General features: G+C 48.2%; 3 protein-coding genes across 7 annotated transcripts; 1 reads left to right on the top strand and 2 right to left on the bottom strand.

Annotated features, from left to right (window-relative positions):
- Nucleotides 1-47: 47 nt before the first annotated feature.
- LOC127600839 (acidic leucine-rich nuclear phosphoprotein 32 family member E-like) lies at nt 48-3,501 on the top strand. The gene is made up of 7 exons (XM_052065678.1): nt 48-250; nt 699-848; nt 1,083-1,205; nt 1,273-1,426; nt 2,307-2,440; nt 3,006-3,075; nt 3,154-3,501. The coding sequence occupies exons 1-7, from the start codon at nt 191-193 to the stop codon at nt 3,228-3,230; spliced, it is 768 nt and encodes a 255-aa protein (XP_051921638.1). The 5' UTR covers nt 48-190; the 3' UTR covers nt 3,231-3,501.
- Nucleotides 3,407-8,584, bottom strand: plekho1b (pleckstrin homology domain containing, family O member 1b). Of its 4 annotated transcripts, none has more exons than XM_052065665.1 (7): nt 8,315-8,582; nt 7,863-7,991; nt 7,613-7,762; nt 7,034-7,174; nt 6,860-6,964; nt 5,592-5,690; nt 3,407-5,498 (listed from the first exon to the last, which is right to left on the bottom strand). In XM_052065665.1, the coding sequence occupies exons 3-7, from the start codon at nt 7,757-7,759 to the stop codon at nt 4,830-4,832; spliced, it is 1,161 nt and encodes a 386-aa protein (XP_051921625.1). In that variant the 5' UTR covers nt 7,760-7,762; nt 7,863-7,991; nt 8,315-8,582; the 3' UTR covers nt 3,407-4,829. The 4 variants fall into 4 exon arrangements, with proteins under 4 accessions (XP_051921625.1, XP_051921626.1, XP_051921622.1 ...); XM_052065666.1 differs by having other exon boundaries at nt 7,613-7,759; XM_052065662.1 differs by lacking the exon at nt 7,863-7,991 and having other exon boundaries at nt 8,315-8,584.
- Nucleotides 8,585-9,160: 576 nt separating this feature from the next.
- si:dkey-23o4.6 (retinol dehydrogenase 13) lies at nt 9,161-15,263 on the bottom strand. Of its 2 annotated transcripts, XM_052065670.1 has the most exons (7): nt 14,671-15,261; nt 14,456-14,590; nt 12,190-12,381; nt 11,919-12,080; nt 11,719-11,838; nt 10,960-11,164; nt 9,161-9,516 (listed from the first exon to the last, which is right to left on the bottom strand). In XM_052065670.1, the coding sequence occupies exons 1-7, from the start codon at nt 14,807-14,809 to the stop codon at nt 9,411-9,413; spliced, it is 1,059 nt and encodes a 352-aa protein (XP_051921630.1). In that variant the 5' UTR covers nt 14,810-15,261; the 3' UTR covers nt 9,161-9,410. The 2 variants fall into 2 exon arrangements, with proteins under 2 accessions (XP_051921630.1, XP_051921631.1); XM_052065671.1 differs by lacking the exon at nt 11,719-11,838 and having other exon boundaries at nt 14,671-15,263.
- Between the last annotated feature and the right edge of the window lie 338 nt (nt 15,264-15,601).

Raw genomic sequence — 15,601 nt, 5'->3', positions numbered from 1 at the left:
TGGATTAACCAATGGGAGGAGAGTTCCAGGCGATTCTATTGGCGTTGGCGGAGAGGGGCGTGGTTTGACGGCGAGCGTCCAAAATGGCGGTCTAGCTCAGAGCTTTTGGCCTTCTTTGTACATCGAGCGTCACATTTACGTTCCATTTTACTTCTTTTCTTTTGCTCTCAGCAACTTTGAGGCGTTGACGATGGACATGGACATGAAGAAGAGGGTCCACTTGGAGCTGAAGGACAGAAGTCCCGCTGAGGTGCGTGAACGGCGACGGCCCATCGAACGTCTCCTTGTGTCGTCTCCTTTTTTTTGCTCGCAATGCCTCATTAGGAATGTGGCAACATGGAGTCGGAGTCGTGGTTGTGGACTCGGACGTCGACGTTTGTATTCTTTACCTCCGTCGCATCGCCGCCATTGTTTCAGCTTCACGTTCGCGCCTTCCACTTCTCGTCACGTGACTTGAAAACCCACACTTTGGCTTGTCTTTGGCGCCAAAGCGTTGTTGTCGTGCTCGCTCGCTCACTTCCGGTTGAGAAACCGCCTCCGTTTACGGCTCGGTTACCCTGGTGACCGTCTCACAGGACTCGTCCATCACGAACTCCCCTTTCGAAAGTCGGATGTTGTCATGACAACCACTGAGCACGATTTACACGCCCATGCCCACAAGCTGTTAAAATGTGAACTGTAGTGTTGTCGTCGTGCAGGTGTGCGTCTTGGCCTTGGACACATGTCGTTCGGGTGACGGCGAGGTGGACGGCGTGACAGAGGAGTTTTCGAGTCTGGAGGTTCTGCGCATGTCCAACGTGGGCCTCAAGTCCCTCTCCAAACTGCCTTTGTTACCCAAACTACACAAGGTGGGACAGCCCAGCACTCACTTCCTGTAGTGTGGGGTGCAACGATGGAAGCTTTACTGGTGCTCATGTAAATTCTTTGAACTCGCCAACACAAACTTCTTTCATCTTAACACATTCCACGTGTGTTGTGTGCGTAACGGGTGGGTGGCCCTTGCTCATAACCACACCCTAAGTGGACCCCTGATTCATAAAAAAATGTATATTATTAGTTATTGTTTTTACTTTGTTTGTCAGCTGGAGTTGAGCGGCAACGCCATCTGTGGCGGTTTGGAGGCACTGGCCGAAAAGTGTCCCAACCTGACGCATCTCAACATCAGCGGCAACAAGATTGCCAACATGGCCGCCCTGGAGGCTTTGGTGAGTGCCCACAGGAAGTCATCGCTACCAGTCAGCATTCCCCTGACGTGGCCCCGACCGCCCACAGGAACCCCTAAAGAAGCTGAAGACTTTGGACGTGTCTGGTTGCGAGGTGAGCACGCAGGATGACTACCGTGACGCTGTCTTCCGCCTCCTGCCGAACGTCAGCTATCTGGACGGATATGATCGGCACGACAACGAGGCACCGGATTCGGACAACGGTAACACTCCCATTACTTGCTCGTCAAATGTGCGTGTGCCCAGACAAAGGGATGATCGTCACTCTAATTTGGGTCAAAAGGTAGCTGTTGTAACATGCTTTTGTCCACAGGGGGGCGCTTTAATGACAGAAATTGGCTGTGATTTTAGCTCTTGCTCGATATTGATGCAGTCGTGAAGGATCAAAGTTACCCCAGAAAAGGGTACTGCCATAATTCAGAAACATTCCCACTAAGGCTGGGAGGCTTTTTGAAAACGCTTCGGTTTGGCTGGCATGTGCCTTGTTTGGCATACGTAATTTAAAAATTTCCCCTCCTTTACCAACAGAGCACAGCACTGTACAGACCAGAAAGTCCAACTCGATGCCAAGCGCTGATTGGAGATGAGGAACCCAAACACTATGGCTTGACAATATATTTTTTAAAAAGTCGAGACGTTTGCGTGACGAGTTGTGACAGATGTCGTGTCTTTTGTCCTGCTTTTGAAATCAGTGCAATGACCAAACGGCTTTGGTTAGCCGACTAACATTTACCACCAAAGTCTTTCTATTTGAATGTTTAGCATCATCTAATGTAAAGCGTTCCAAATTTGAGAACATTCTCATATTTACTGGATGAAGTCAAGCATGCATAATTCGCAGTAACATTGCCTGCAGAGTCCAGGTGACATCAAATTGGGGTGAATATGGCTCCTAACCTCAAATGACTTTGATATCCCTGGACTCAAACGCAAACCCGGCAAACAAACAGAAACACTGCGCACAAAAGACTTCACGTTACAAAATACCTTGACGTTGTTTGCACTGAAAGAGTTGCATAGGGACTTTGGAAGTGTTGCGTCCGAGGCGATTTTTGACGGGTTTAGTGGACTGTTGTGTTGCAGACGAGGATGACGGCGTCGGTCCACACGGTGGGAATGGCGATGATGACGACGACGATGAAGATGTCTCGGAGGAGGAGGAGGAGGAGGAAGAGGACGAAGTCGGACTGTCATACCTGATGAAGGAGGGCATCCAGGTGGGTGACTTCATATAGTGGATTTGAGAGCTCACAACAAAAAGACTTTATTTTATATTATTATAAATATAATAATTATATTATTATAAATATAATAAATAAAAATATACAAATATATATTAATTAATAATATAAATAAATACAAATATATTTTTTTATTTATTATAATAAAATAATAATAATATATAATATATTATTATATTATTATATATTTTTTTGTAGGGGATTTTTTTTTAAACTCGTTGTATTGAACAAAGACTTGTGGATAGTTCCTCTGGCGCCCACTGGAACAATGGCACCAAGATGATCAATTTAATTTGGATTGCGAATTTGATCAATTATTATTAAAACATCAATGCCGCGCATCACAATGCTTCGGTCATGTGATGCATTATGGACGTTATCGCCCACGCGTTACGTGCGAGTATAAAAAGCCCTTCAGCAATGCACATCAGTTGAGTTGCACTTTCGACAACAGAAGCCACCTAAAAAAAAATCATCCAGAGCTTTAAAGTGTCCAATGGATGAATGTGTGGACCCTCTTTTGATTGCCACTTGTCTTCAGGACGAGGATGATGACGGTGACTACGTGGAGGAGGAGGAGGAGGACGGGGAGGAGGACGATGAAGATGGAGGTTAGTTTGCAAGAAAAAAAAAAACAAATTGCCGAGGGAAACCAAAAGTGAAGGCTGACGCTGCCATTGGCTTTTCAGACGATGAGGCTCTCCGAGGCGACAAGAGGAAGAGAGACGACGACGATGACGAAGACGGGGAGGAAGATGATCAATAGATGAGTGCCGCCAGGCCCCGCCCACTTTTACTTTTTTTTTTTTTTGCTGACTTCGAGCCGCGTCCCCCTCAGTGGCACAGGAAACGCAGTTGGTGATCAGCTGGTCCTGGTCTGGTCTTGGTCCTGGTGTGTAAATACAAGTGAACTCTTTTAACTTTGAAAGTCCCACCAGTTGATTTTCTTTTTTTTTTTAATTGTGTTTTTGTTGTTTTCTAGCATCGTCATATGGTCACATGACGCCATTGTTTTTCAATAAAACTGCCACAAGCAATGTGACCTGTCACACTCTTTCTTTGAGGTCTCAATGATAGTCAGCTGTTTTCAGAGGATTTGGGCGGATTTTTAAAGAGCCACAGAATATTGGCTCCATATACAGTAGACACCAAATCTGCCCGAAGGAATAGACTCTCCTCCTTCAGCAGGGAAAATCAACTGCAGCCTGATCCATTTTGTCCTTCTTTAAGGCCATAATCTTGTTCATCATAATGTTGTTTTATCTGCAGGGTTCGTTCAACAATTTTGGGCAACAATTTTAATGGTCTCCAAAAGTTTTTCTTATTCAAAATTTTATGGTGACAAGAAAAACTGTTTGCAATCTTTACAACTGTGTGGGAATGTCTGGCAGACGTCTTTACACTTGTTTGCAACATTCTATGAAAGTTGACAAGTCAAGAAAATGGTTGCGTGAGCACACACTTGCAAACCTCCAAAATCTCACTGGGATATGGGATTTGGTAATCCGCAGTTAAACAAAAATGAAGTCCACCCGCTACCGCCTCAAAGGGAAAAAAAAAAAAGAAACAGCAAAAATGAACTTTGGGTCAGTCAAAACTGAGCAGACAGACTATCTTGGTATCTTCAATTTCTTGTTTATCGGAATGCCTGCTGTCACGAACGCCCAGAAATCAAAACATGACTTGCATAAAAGCTGCCAGAAGAACTCAAGTGATTTTGGTTAGGAAAACTCAAGGAAACATGCATGCAAAAGCGCATCCGTGGGACCAACCCTTGAGTTATTTTTCTTGTCACGGTTGTATTCACCCAAACAAATGTAGCGGGCATTTCCAATGAAGAAGAAACAAGCAGATTGACGGGTTTCCTCTTTTACTTTGCTCCATGGCTACATCAAGCACAACAGTGACTTGGATACAATATTTTTTTTAGGCTATCGTGACACCTCAAACATTTGATCTCACTGTGCTTTTATTCTCGAAAGCAACACCCGCTGTAGGAATGGCTTCTGATTGCAAAATAAAGAGTACATCAACCAGGACAAACTTGCCGTGAGCAGCTGTAAACTCACCAGATTGAGTGGCTCATTACATAGCGACTGTCATCCTCGTCATACATTCAAGAGCTCTGTTGTATTTTGTCGCGCACGCGCGCGCATACCTGCGTTCACGACCACAACACAAACTGTCACTAACTGAGCTGCTGATCTGATACGGTACAACGCTGCCATCTACTGGTGGCTGTCAGTAATGTTTCCAAGCATGACAGTGAAAGCAGCAGGGTACGTTGAATGAGTTAGCATGTTGCGTTGTTAGCTTACACGCAGATTTGAGTTAGAATAACACAGAAGATGTTGATGTTTTCCTTTTACTCGATCCCACTGTTTGCTTGTCCATTTTGTGGCTTCAGTTTGGGGAATTGTGCTGGTGCCGGTTTCTTTTGGAACTGGTCCAGTTGGCCATGGAGTTCCCTGAGCTCCTTCACCTCCTGCAGGACCCGGCGGGCCTGCTCCAGGGCTGCCAGTGCCTCCTTCAGGAGGTTGGAGGCTTCCATTCTCATTTCCTCCACTGACTCTATCCGTTTTCCATCTTTGCCTTTGGGTCGGTCAAACTCGTGCGCATCCCGTGTGGCCGCCAGCAGCTGCTCCGTCTGTGCCACCTTGAGGCTGATAAGGCGGTGCAGGCGACTTACGGACGCAGAGGCGTCCGAGCGCAGTGGCGTGGCCCGGTTCTTGTCCGAGTGGCTGGAAATCTCATCCATTGAGGCGCAGCGGTTCTTCTGGGATGTCCTGGATTCATTTCCTGGCCCGAAAGTGCAGGTGGGACCTGTCGGCTGCTTTGCCGGTGCCTCACGAGGAAGACTCTGCGACTTCCCAGAAGCTTGAGCAGTCCCAACGAAGAATGTCCCATGCGGTATGGACCCGTCATGGGACGAGGCGAGCGGGGATTCTAAGTCGCCGCTCTCGGGTTTGCATGATGTTGGAACGTCTTCCTCGTGAATCAGATCCAAAGTCATGGTCCCGTCTGACAAAGACGCCTGGAAAAAAGGAGCCAGGACAACTTAGGGCAGACCCACGTGGCGTACAGAACTGGAAGTCGTAAACACAAAGTGTCTGAATTTGTGACTTACCACAGCCAGCAGATGCCCTCGGCTCGGCAGGCGGCGACCATGACCGATCCTGGCTCGGTCTCGGGTCAGGTGACACAACTGAGTCTCGTCTGTGGTCACCTGCAGAGCAAACAACACATTTGGGTGTAATCTTCATTGCGTTTCATTGAACACAAATTGGGAAACAAAATTTGACTGTAATTTGTTTCCCTTGAGCCTGCTTGGTCTCAACACCGAACACGTTCTGCTGCTGCAGCGGCGTAGAAGTAGCCCACACCCCACAATATACATACAGTGCAACGTTACATAGCATAGCATTTTATAGTATATGTGATATGTACTGTATATCCATCCATCCATCCATTTTCTGAACCGCTTAATCCTCACTAGGGTCGCGGGGGGTGCTGGAGCCTATCCCAGCCGTCTTCGGGCAGTAGGCGGGGGACACCCTGGATCAGTTGCCAGCCAATCGCAGGGCACACAGAAACGAACGACCATCCGCGCTCACATTCACACCCAGGGACAATTTAGAGCGTCCAATCAGCCTACCATGCATGTTTTTGGAACGTGGGAGGAAATCGGAGCACCCGGAGAAAACCCACGCAGGCCCGGGGAGAACATGCAAACTCCACACAGGGAGGCCGGAGCTGGAATCGAACCCGGTACCTCTGCACTGTGAAGCTGACATGCTAACCACTGGACTACCGGGCCGCCCTGTACTCATTCATTCATTCATCTTCCGAGCCGCTAGATCCTCACTAGGGTCGCGGGGGGTGCAGGAGCCTATCCCAGCTGTCTTCGGGCAGTAGGCGGGGGACACCCTGAATCGGTTGCCAGCCAATCGCAGGGCACACAGAAACGAACAACCATTCACACTCACACCTAGGGACAATTTAGAGCGTCCAATCAGCCTGCCACGCATGTTTTTGGAATGTGGGAGGAAACCGGAGCACCCGGAGAAAACCCACGAAGGCCCGGGGAGAACATGCAAACTCCACACAGGGAGGCCGGAGCTGGAATCGAACCCGGTACCTCTGCACTGTGAAGCCGACGTGCTAACCACTGGACTACCGGGCCGCCCTGTACTGTATATATAATATATAATAATAATTCTGAACATATCAAGTTTTTGCTGGGCTTTGTTCTTGTTTTTATTATGAATGATCATATTGGGCAAGATCGGTTTATGTGTGCATTTGATTTCATGAAAGCCTGTTTGAGGATAAGGTCAAAAAGGTCAAGCGCTCGTTTGGTAGCCGTTCCTTTGGGCCACGACAACCGACCCCTACCTGATCCAGGATTTTGTTCTTGGCCCTCGTGATGGCGACGTTGATCACATTGATCCATGACTCTTTGTCTTCAGGACTCACTGCCAGGAACAGAACGCTCACCACCTAAAACACAGACACACTTACACACACAAACCAGCGTGCGCGCGTGTGTGTGTCGGCGCGCATGCATACCGTGTTGTTTGCTGAGCAGCATCGTTGAAGTGTAAACTTGCTGTGATTCTTTTTGCTTCGATTTTTCTTTTTGTGCTTCTTGACGTCGTCGCAGCTGCCGAAGTGGCTCAAGTCCAAAACCTCGTCAGCGCCCGCGCGACCCTGCGACTCACACAGCCAAAATCGGTTCACGCGTTTCAAATTAACGTTCAAACCACTCACATGTCAATCATTTACTCTCACAAATTGTGGACATTTCACTTTCCAAACAAGTTAGCATCGTTAGCATGCATGTTATAGTCCAACCAGCGCACGCACGCACGCAGTCAGTGTTTCACAGGATTATCGTCATGGAAACAACATCCATTATTAACCCCCTTTCAGCTCGGGACAAGCCCCCCCCCCCCCCTCACACTTACACTGTGTGTGTGAGTGTGTGTTCAGTGAAATGTGACTCTTATTGAAAGTGGTTGATAGTTTTAACCTGACAAGTGTCTGTCTATTCTGACGTCTCACAACCAACATGTGATGTGCTGAGGTGACAAGTGTCCAGCCCCCCCCCCCCCCCGCCACCCCCAGACCAAATGCCGATCCACACACCTCTTTCTCACAGACCATCAGCTGTTGGTCTTTGAGGATGACGAAGCGGTTCTTCCAGATCTCCCGGAACAGTACTTTGCCGCAGAACCTTCGCAGCCAGCCCGCTTTGTCCACCTTGTCCGCTTGACAAGACAAAATGGACGCCATCTGCTGGAGATCAATGGACATATTTGCACACTGGAAATACTTTGGAGCGATAGGTTTAAAAGATACATCCGTCCTTGTATTTTTTGATCTGCTTTATCCTCACAAGGGTCGCGGCGGGTGGTGGAACCTATCCCAGCCGCCTTCGGGGAGTAGACAGGAGACACCCTGAACCGGTCGCCAGCCAGTCGCGGGGCACACATAGTCGAACAACCATCTGCACTCACGCTTACACCTAGGGACAATTTAGAGTGTTCCATTAACCTGCCATGCATGTTTTTGGAAAGTGGGAAACCGCAGTACCCAGAGAAAACCCACGCAGGCACGGGGAGAGCACGCCAACTCCCTATTCGCCTGTGCCAAGGACGTTATTTTATTTTGACATTTTGAAAAGCGGAAGCTGGTTTCAGGCCAGCCAGTAAATTCCTCGACTTCAAAATAAAGGCTACGAGGTAATCCTTTCTTCGTTCATCTTTTGTCGTTCTTTCTGTCCTTTGTCATTCCTTTTGAACTTTTCTATTATATTAGCTGTGTGCATGCGTGAGTGTATATACTCACCGTGTGAGTGTCGGGGTGTTTGTCCTTCTTTATTGTTGTTGTTGCTGTTGTTGTTGATGACTTTGTTGTGTCGCCGTTGGCGTCGGGCAGTCCGGCGAGCATTGTGGCGGTCCAAGACGGATCAAGGCGCCCCCTCTTACAACCTGCAACCCCGCACACTCTGCCGAGCCTCCGCCGGCCTTTGGTGTCATGTGAGCGGACAGAAGCCGCTGGAGCGCTCGGTGTCCGGTTGCTCTGATCACATCCAAGACCTCCCCCTCACTCATCCTTATTGCCCCACCCCCGGCTTTCATCCCCTGTTGGCTAGCTCAGCGGGTCCTCGGCAGCCTTGCAGTGCCCTCTTATGGCCAGTCTGTGGTGAATGCCAGCTACCAAGCAAAGTTTAATTGCTTCCTTCAATACTCTGATCGAAGCATATGACTACAGCCCCAGTAAAAAAAAAAATCACCACTTTTTTTTTTCTTGAGGACGTGAAACAGGCTCAAACGTTCGTGCAGCAAAATGAAATCCGAAAAATTTGTTTGAAATGAGTGTGCAGACCAGTCGACAACTTCACGACTTATCAGAAGCTGTTAGCAAATGCTAACAGCAGCTCGATGCAGTTCTTCTTTCCTTTTGACTTTGGGAAGATGGTGATTCACACAGCGTCATATGGCCAAGACTTGAAAATGGTTAGAAATGTTCACCCAGCCAGGCTGCAAATTCACGGGGAAAGGGACCGAATGTGGGGGCAAGCTTTTACAAGTCAAGTGCGGCATCACATTTGGGCAAAATTGAAAACATTTTCATGAGTCGATTGAGTTTGAGTGCTTTGTCTTCTGTCGGAACAAATTTCACAAGATACAGTTGTTCTTCAAATCGTTGTTTTATTAGCTTCAGATGTTTTTCACGCCACATTTTTATCTTAATTCAGGATCTTATCTTATGAGCTTAATTTACAACCTTAACTTGAATTCTAATCTTCATATATCGTATTTGAATGCAACTCGTAGTACGGCATCGCTGCATTAGCAACATGGCTGGCCAAGCTAGCTAGCTAGCTGGCTGGCTGTCTCCCAGGGAGCGAGGTCACACCATTCCAAAAGAGGATCACAGCTCAGCAAGTATCTTTGATTCCGACCAGCAGCGCGCTCTCCCTCCACAGCCTGTCAGCCACCTCATCGTCCCGACCTTCTGGTGCCACCTCCTTCACGGCGCAGTCGCTGAACACAAAGCAACCAAAAGAAAATGGCGTTTTCACTCCTTTTTGAAGATTGGAAGCAAGCAACTTTCAATTGACTGATGACTCGACTTCATACTTGACTCGGTTGACATTAGGCAGCAATAACTGTTCAAAAAGTCTTTTAGCTTTTTCTCACCATTCCCAACTGAAGTTTAGAGTTACTTTTTTGGAACAGTTGTCGAGTTGTTGTCAAGTGAGTTGGACGTTTTCATAGCATGCGCTATTTTCTTATGAAAAAAAAAATTGGGGGGAGGGTTGTTTTTGGGGAAGACTGGACCGGCTTGATGGCATTTCCATCCATTTCAGTGGGAAAGGATGATTTCAAATTCATTCATTCATCTTCCGAGCCGCTTGGTCCTCATTAGGGTCACAGGGGGTGCTGGAGCCTATCCCAGCTGTCTTCGGGCAGTAGGCGGGGGACACCCTGAATCGGTTGCCAGCCAATCGCAGGGCGAACAACCATTTGCACTCACACCTAGGGACAATTTAGAGTGTTCAATCAGCCTGCCACGCATGTTTTTGGAATGTGGGAGGAAACCGGAGCACCCGGAGAAAACCCACGCAGGCCCGGGGAGAACATGCAAACTCCACACGGGGAGGCCGCAGCTGGAATCGAACCCGGTACCTCTGAACTGTGAAGCCGACGTGCTAACCACTGGACTACCGGGCCGCCCTGATTTCAAATTGAGAGAACAAATTCAACTCTTATCTCGCGGGGCATTATGAATGAGTCAAAAATTACAGACACTGCTGGTTGTTTAGTTGGACTTGGATCTTCGATCAATCATTTCAGCCTGAGCGTGAACTTCTTGTCCAATATGGAAAAATGTAGATATGGCAAATTACTCTCAAATCACTATTGAAAGCTGAAGAACAAATCGGAAAAGTCCAATGAGTGAGAATCGTTAAATCGCCACAAAGGAACATTCATTCATTCATTCATTCATCTTCCGAGCCGCTTGATCCTCACTAGGGTCGCGGGGGGTGCTGGAGCCTATCCCAGCTGTCTTCGGGCAGTAGGCGGGGGACACCCTGAATTGGTTGCCAGCCAATCGCAGGGCACACAGAAACGAACAACCATTCGCACTCACACTCACACCTAGGGACAATTTAGAGTCTTCAATCAGCCTGCCACGCATGTTTTTGGAATGTGGGAGGAAACCGGAGCACCCGGAGAAAACCCACGCAGGCCCCGGAAGAACATGCAAACTCCACACAGGGAGGCCGGAGCTGGAATCGAACCCGGTACCTCTGCACTATGAAGCCGACGTGCTAACCACTGGACTACCGGGCCGCCCGGTGGAGAAACAATCCAAGGCCAAAATCTCAAGATCGCTGTGTGAGTCGGTACTGATTCCGAACAACAGCTGAAGCATTTTTGACATTGCTGATAATGGACAGGCACATGTTCCTCCAACCGTACCTGAAGTAGCTTCCTGATTGTTCCTCAAGTCCCGGCGTGATGGCGCAGTACAAACTGGTTTGGCTGCCCTGGCGTGGCGTTTTCATGAGCAGCATGGCCGGTAGCCTCAGCAACACCCCCAACAGAGGGAACCAACCCTCCACGTGGCGGCCCAGCTCGGTCCGGATGACGCCGGGATGCACGCAGAATGAGCTCACTCCCGAACCTGAGCGACAAATGCACAGCATCATCACAGGAGAGTGCACGCCGCACCGCGCCAGATAATACGGCACTAAGATGTCAAGTCTGGTGGGCGTGGCCACACCTTGGTTTTAGCCACTTTCAAATAATCCAGACCGACTAAGTTGTTTTCAGTCTTTGCGTATGTTTTCATGTATTTAGAAACAAATTACTTGAAAGGGTCTTGAATTTAGGCCGATAGTCAGTAGCTCTTGGTTTCATTTAGCAGGTCTTAGCTTGTGACTTGCCATTCGCAGCTCCAAACTTAACTCGGCAATGGGTTCGTGGAATGGAACGGTTGTGTCGGGAAAGGCATCCGGCGTAGGAACTGTCCTAAACAAATCATGCTGGTGGCTAGCTGTATTGGCAAACATGCACTAGCTTGAGTTTATGACAGTCGCTAGTTGTTAGCTTATGAAAATGTCTCTTGGTATCTGTTAGTTTTCGCTAGTTGTGAATAGCTGATATGTTCAACCCTCTTTGTGTTGTCATACATAAAAACTGGGCGTGTGTGGGTATGTGGGTGTTTGTGTGTGTGACCTCGCAGGCGGCGTGCTAGCTCTCTGCTAAATAGCACATTAGCAAGCTTGCTCTGCCGGTAGCTCTGAAGCGGACTGTACGGACGAGAGCTGAAGAACAAATCGGAAAAGTCGATGTGACCTGAACACAAACATTTGGAACAAACAAATGCTCAAACGTCAGCTAAAAGTCACTGGAAACTAAACGGTCAAAAGTCCCACCTCCCCTGTGGGCGATGGATGACACGGTTACCACGCGGCTGGGGGCGGAGCTCTTCAGCTTCGGAAGCAGCAGATTGGTCAGAAGAAAGTGAGACAGGTGATTGACGGCAAACTGAGTCTCAAAGCCGTCCTCCGTCAGCCATTTGGGACACATCATCACACCTGAATACACGCACGGTGAGACATCCAGACAGACAAAACAGGTCAACAGTGGGGCAGAAATCTTGGTGGACTGACAGCAAGACGGGAACGATGAGACAGACGGCCGTACCGGCGTTGTTGATGAGGATGTCCAGTCTGTCCTCGCTGTCCAGGAAATCTTTGGCAAACTGTCGGACTGAGTAGAGGGAGGCCAGGTCCAAGTGTCGGACCACCACGTTGCCGTTGCCCGTGGACTTGCGGATGTCCTCTGCCGCCTGATCGGCCCGAGACAGATCTCTGCACGCCATCACTACGCGGGCGCCTAAAGGGACACATTGCAAAGCACTAACACCGCAAGCCTTTGACTGCCACCTTCATTCACTTACTATGTAAATTGTAGCTGTTCAATGTACTGCATGTTTACACTGTGGTTGAGAGAGGAAAAGTAATTTCATCTGTGCTGTATGTTGCGCACGGAGCATATTTGACAAAAAAAGCTGACTTGACTTGTTCCTAATAAAGCAAAATAGCTTGAGTTGTTTTTACACAGTGTTCATTCCATGAACTGCATAATCTTTTCTCTCATATATATTTTCTACTCCTACAGCCACACATACTCTATTGACAGGATATGGTACATAATGTATGCAGTGTTGGAGTGTCAACTGCTTAAACCAGCCATGTCCAAAGTCCGGCCCGGGGGCCAAATCCGGCCCGCGGTCGAATTTCATCCGGCCCTCGGCCCCTGTCATAAAATCAGTGCCGTCTGGCCCGCAGTTTGGGCGCAATGGAACACGTGTTGCATTGACTGAGGTCTCGTAGACTGGTGAGTGATGTTTCATAGAGTACTGCTTCCCTCTAGTGGCTAAATGAGTAATAGCATTCACTAAATGAGTAATAGCATTTAGACACTAGAGGGCATCACTCACGAGTTAACAAGACATCACTCCGTGTTTATATTGACTGATATGTCATATTTCGAATTCCTGTTTCAAATGAACCAAAAGAAATTCTTAAGATTGTTGAAATTAAAATAAAAATGAAAATGTGAAACAGACTGGCTTACTAAAATTTTTTGAACAATATTGTTGTTCAATGTAAAGAATGTCAGCCAAGGTCGGCCCCCCGACATTTTACCACATAAAATCTGGCCCCCTTGGCAAAAAGTTTGGACACCCCTGGCTTAAACGATTCCATCTATCTCGCTCATAATCGACGAGACAAGCTGAGATTCACTGCCTAGTCTTTATCTTCTCCTCAAAAGCTCTGCTGTTCGCCTATGCCATCTGCTGGTGTTTGATCATCATTGCAGTTATAAGCGGAAGCTTGGATTTTTCCTCTTCCACATCTACCAATGGAAAGATACGCAACAGGGACCATAAATGTGAGAATCAAGTATGAGTGAAGGGGTGTGGCCTAGTGACTGATATGAGGAGCTTCAGTCTCGATCGTCTGCATCGGAGCGTCGAGGCGTGAGTTGTGGTCTACGGCAGCTCCTTGCGAGTATTCTCATTTTGTGTTTGACTTGTTTGTCCAGTTCAATCAATGACGACTGCAGCTCTTCTTGCCCACACATACCAGGGCATCATACTACTTTCATGACTCCATGACTTTTTTCTTCGTTCTTTCTCGACCGAAAGAACGAGATCCCGGATACAAGCGGCCGAAATGAGTTTTCTCCGCAGGGTGTCCGGGCTCTCCCTTAGAGATAAGGTGAGAAGCTCGGTCATCCGGGAGGGGCTCCGAGTCGAGCCGCTTCTCCTCCACATCGAGAGGAGCCAGATGAGGTGGCTTGGGCATCTGATTCGGATGCCTCCTGAACGCCTCCCTGGTGCGGTGTTCCGGGCATGTCCCACCGGGAGGAGACCCCGAGGAAGACCCAGGACACGCTGGAGAGACTATGTCACCCAGCTGGCCTGGGAACGCCTCGGGATCCCCCGGGGAGAGCTGGAAGAAGTAGCTAGGGAGAGGGAAGTCTGGGCTTCCCTGCTAAAGCTGTTGCCCCCGCGACCCGGCGGTAGAAGATGGATGGATGGATGGATGGATGTTTTTTTTTCATTTAACTCGAACAAGACAAAGCAAAAATTCGCGTAAACCATGCTGTAATGCTGTATCCGTGGCAGAACCTCAAGTATTCATCTGTACAACAGGAAGTAATAATCCGTTTAAGGGCAAGTACACCGCAGTATTAAATGCAGCAAGAGGAAGTAATCGTCTGCTTAATCGGCTTACACAACTTTGTTTGGCCTCACCACAAACTCTGACCTGTGATGTCATGGTGCTCCAATCGCACGGGTGTGGGTAGATCCACTTGACATCACAGTAATGATGTCATCTCAAAGTGCCAACTTCCTGCGAGATCCTTCCCAAGATGGCTGTCCTCCCCACCCGCTTACCTCGCCTCGCCATCTCTCTGCATGTCTCCTTGCCGATGCCCGTATTGGCGCCCGTTACCAGCACCGTCTTCCCATCCTGGCGCTCACCACTGCGGCAAACGCCACCGCCAATCCATCTGCGCAAGGCTGTCACACCTGCGCGCGCACACACACACACAGATTTTTGATCAAATGAGCCGAGTTTATTGGTAACATGCAGCTGATGCTGTTCTCACAGATAACCAGGACTGCTCCGAGCAAGGCGCCTCCCCGCAGCAGCATATCTCCCCGTCCCTCCGAAACCTCGACCTCAGCCTCAGCCTCTGACCCAACACCAGGCCACGGCAGGACCAGAAAACCAGACCTATCTGGCATTGTGTGCGTAGACGCACTGCTCTGCTCCAAAGAGTGTTCCAGTCCACAGAGTTCTCTGGTCCAAAGTGTGTTCTAGTCTTCTCAGTATTCTTGTTGAAAAAAAAATTTCTGGTCAACAGGGTGTTTTGGTCCACAGAGTGCTCCGATATACAGAATGGTCTGATCTTCACAGTTTCTGATACACCAAGTTTTCCGGTCCACTGGGTATTCTGGTCCACAACGTATTTTGGTCTAAGTAGTGTTCTGGGCCAGAACGTGCTCTGGTCAACAGAGTGTTCTGCTCAACACTCTGTTCAGGTGTATAGAGTGTTCCGGTGCATAGAGGGTTCTGCCTTTCAGATTGCCGCATTCTGGTGTGGCAGGCCAGTGAACCAGGACAAAACACGGAGAAGGCGGAGCCAGATTAAATCTGATTAGATCGGATTAAAAAACACACAGGCGAAATGAACACATGACTTCCTGTGTGTGTACCTGCTGTACATAAATTATTTTATATTAGTATTCCAACTAATCTAGCAATGAATTTAATTTTTACTTGAATTAATTTATAATCAAATCAAGTCAAGGTCATTTGAGTTAAACGCCAAATTTCATACAAATAATTTCCTGTCAATTCTTTTTTTTTGAGTGCGAGTGTGTGTGTGTGCGTGTGTGTGTGAGTGTGCGTGCGTGAGAGAGAGAGAGAGAGAGGTGCGTCACAATGCAGCCCCGCTCAGAAGCTGGACATTGCAATTTAACAGATGCTTTTCTCTCAAACTCTTATTCCTTTTCGTGTATGTTTTTTTTCGTGTT

Source organism: Hippocampus zosterae, chromosome 5 (genome assembly GCF_025434085.1).
Source record: "Hippocampus zosterae strain Florida chromosome 5, ASM2543408v3, whole genome shotgun sequence".
Taxonomy (NCBI): Eukaryota; Metazoa; Chordata; class Actinopteri; order Syngnathiformes; family Syngnathidae; genus Hippocampus; species Hippocampus zosterae.
Note: the sequence above shows the minus strand (reverse complement) of the source record. Positions and strands in the feature narration are given on the sequence as shown.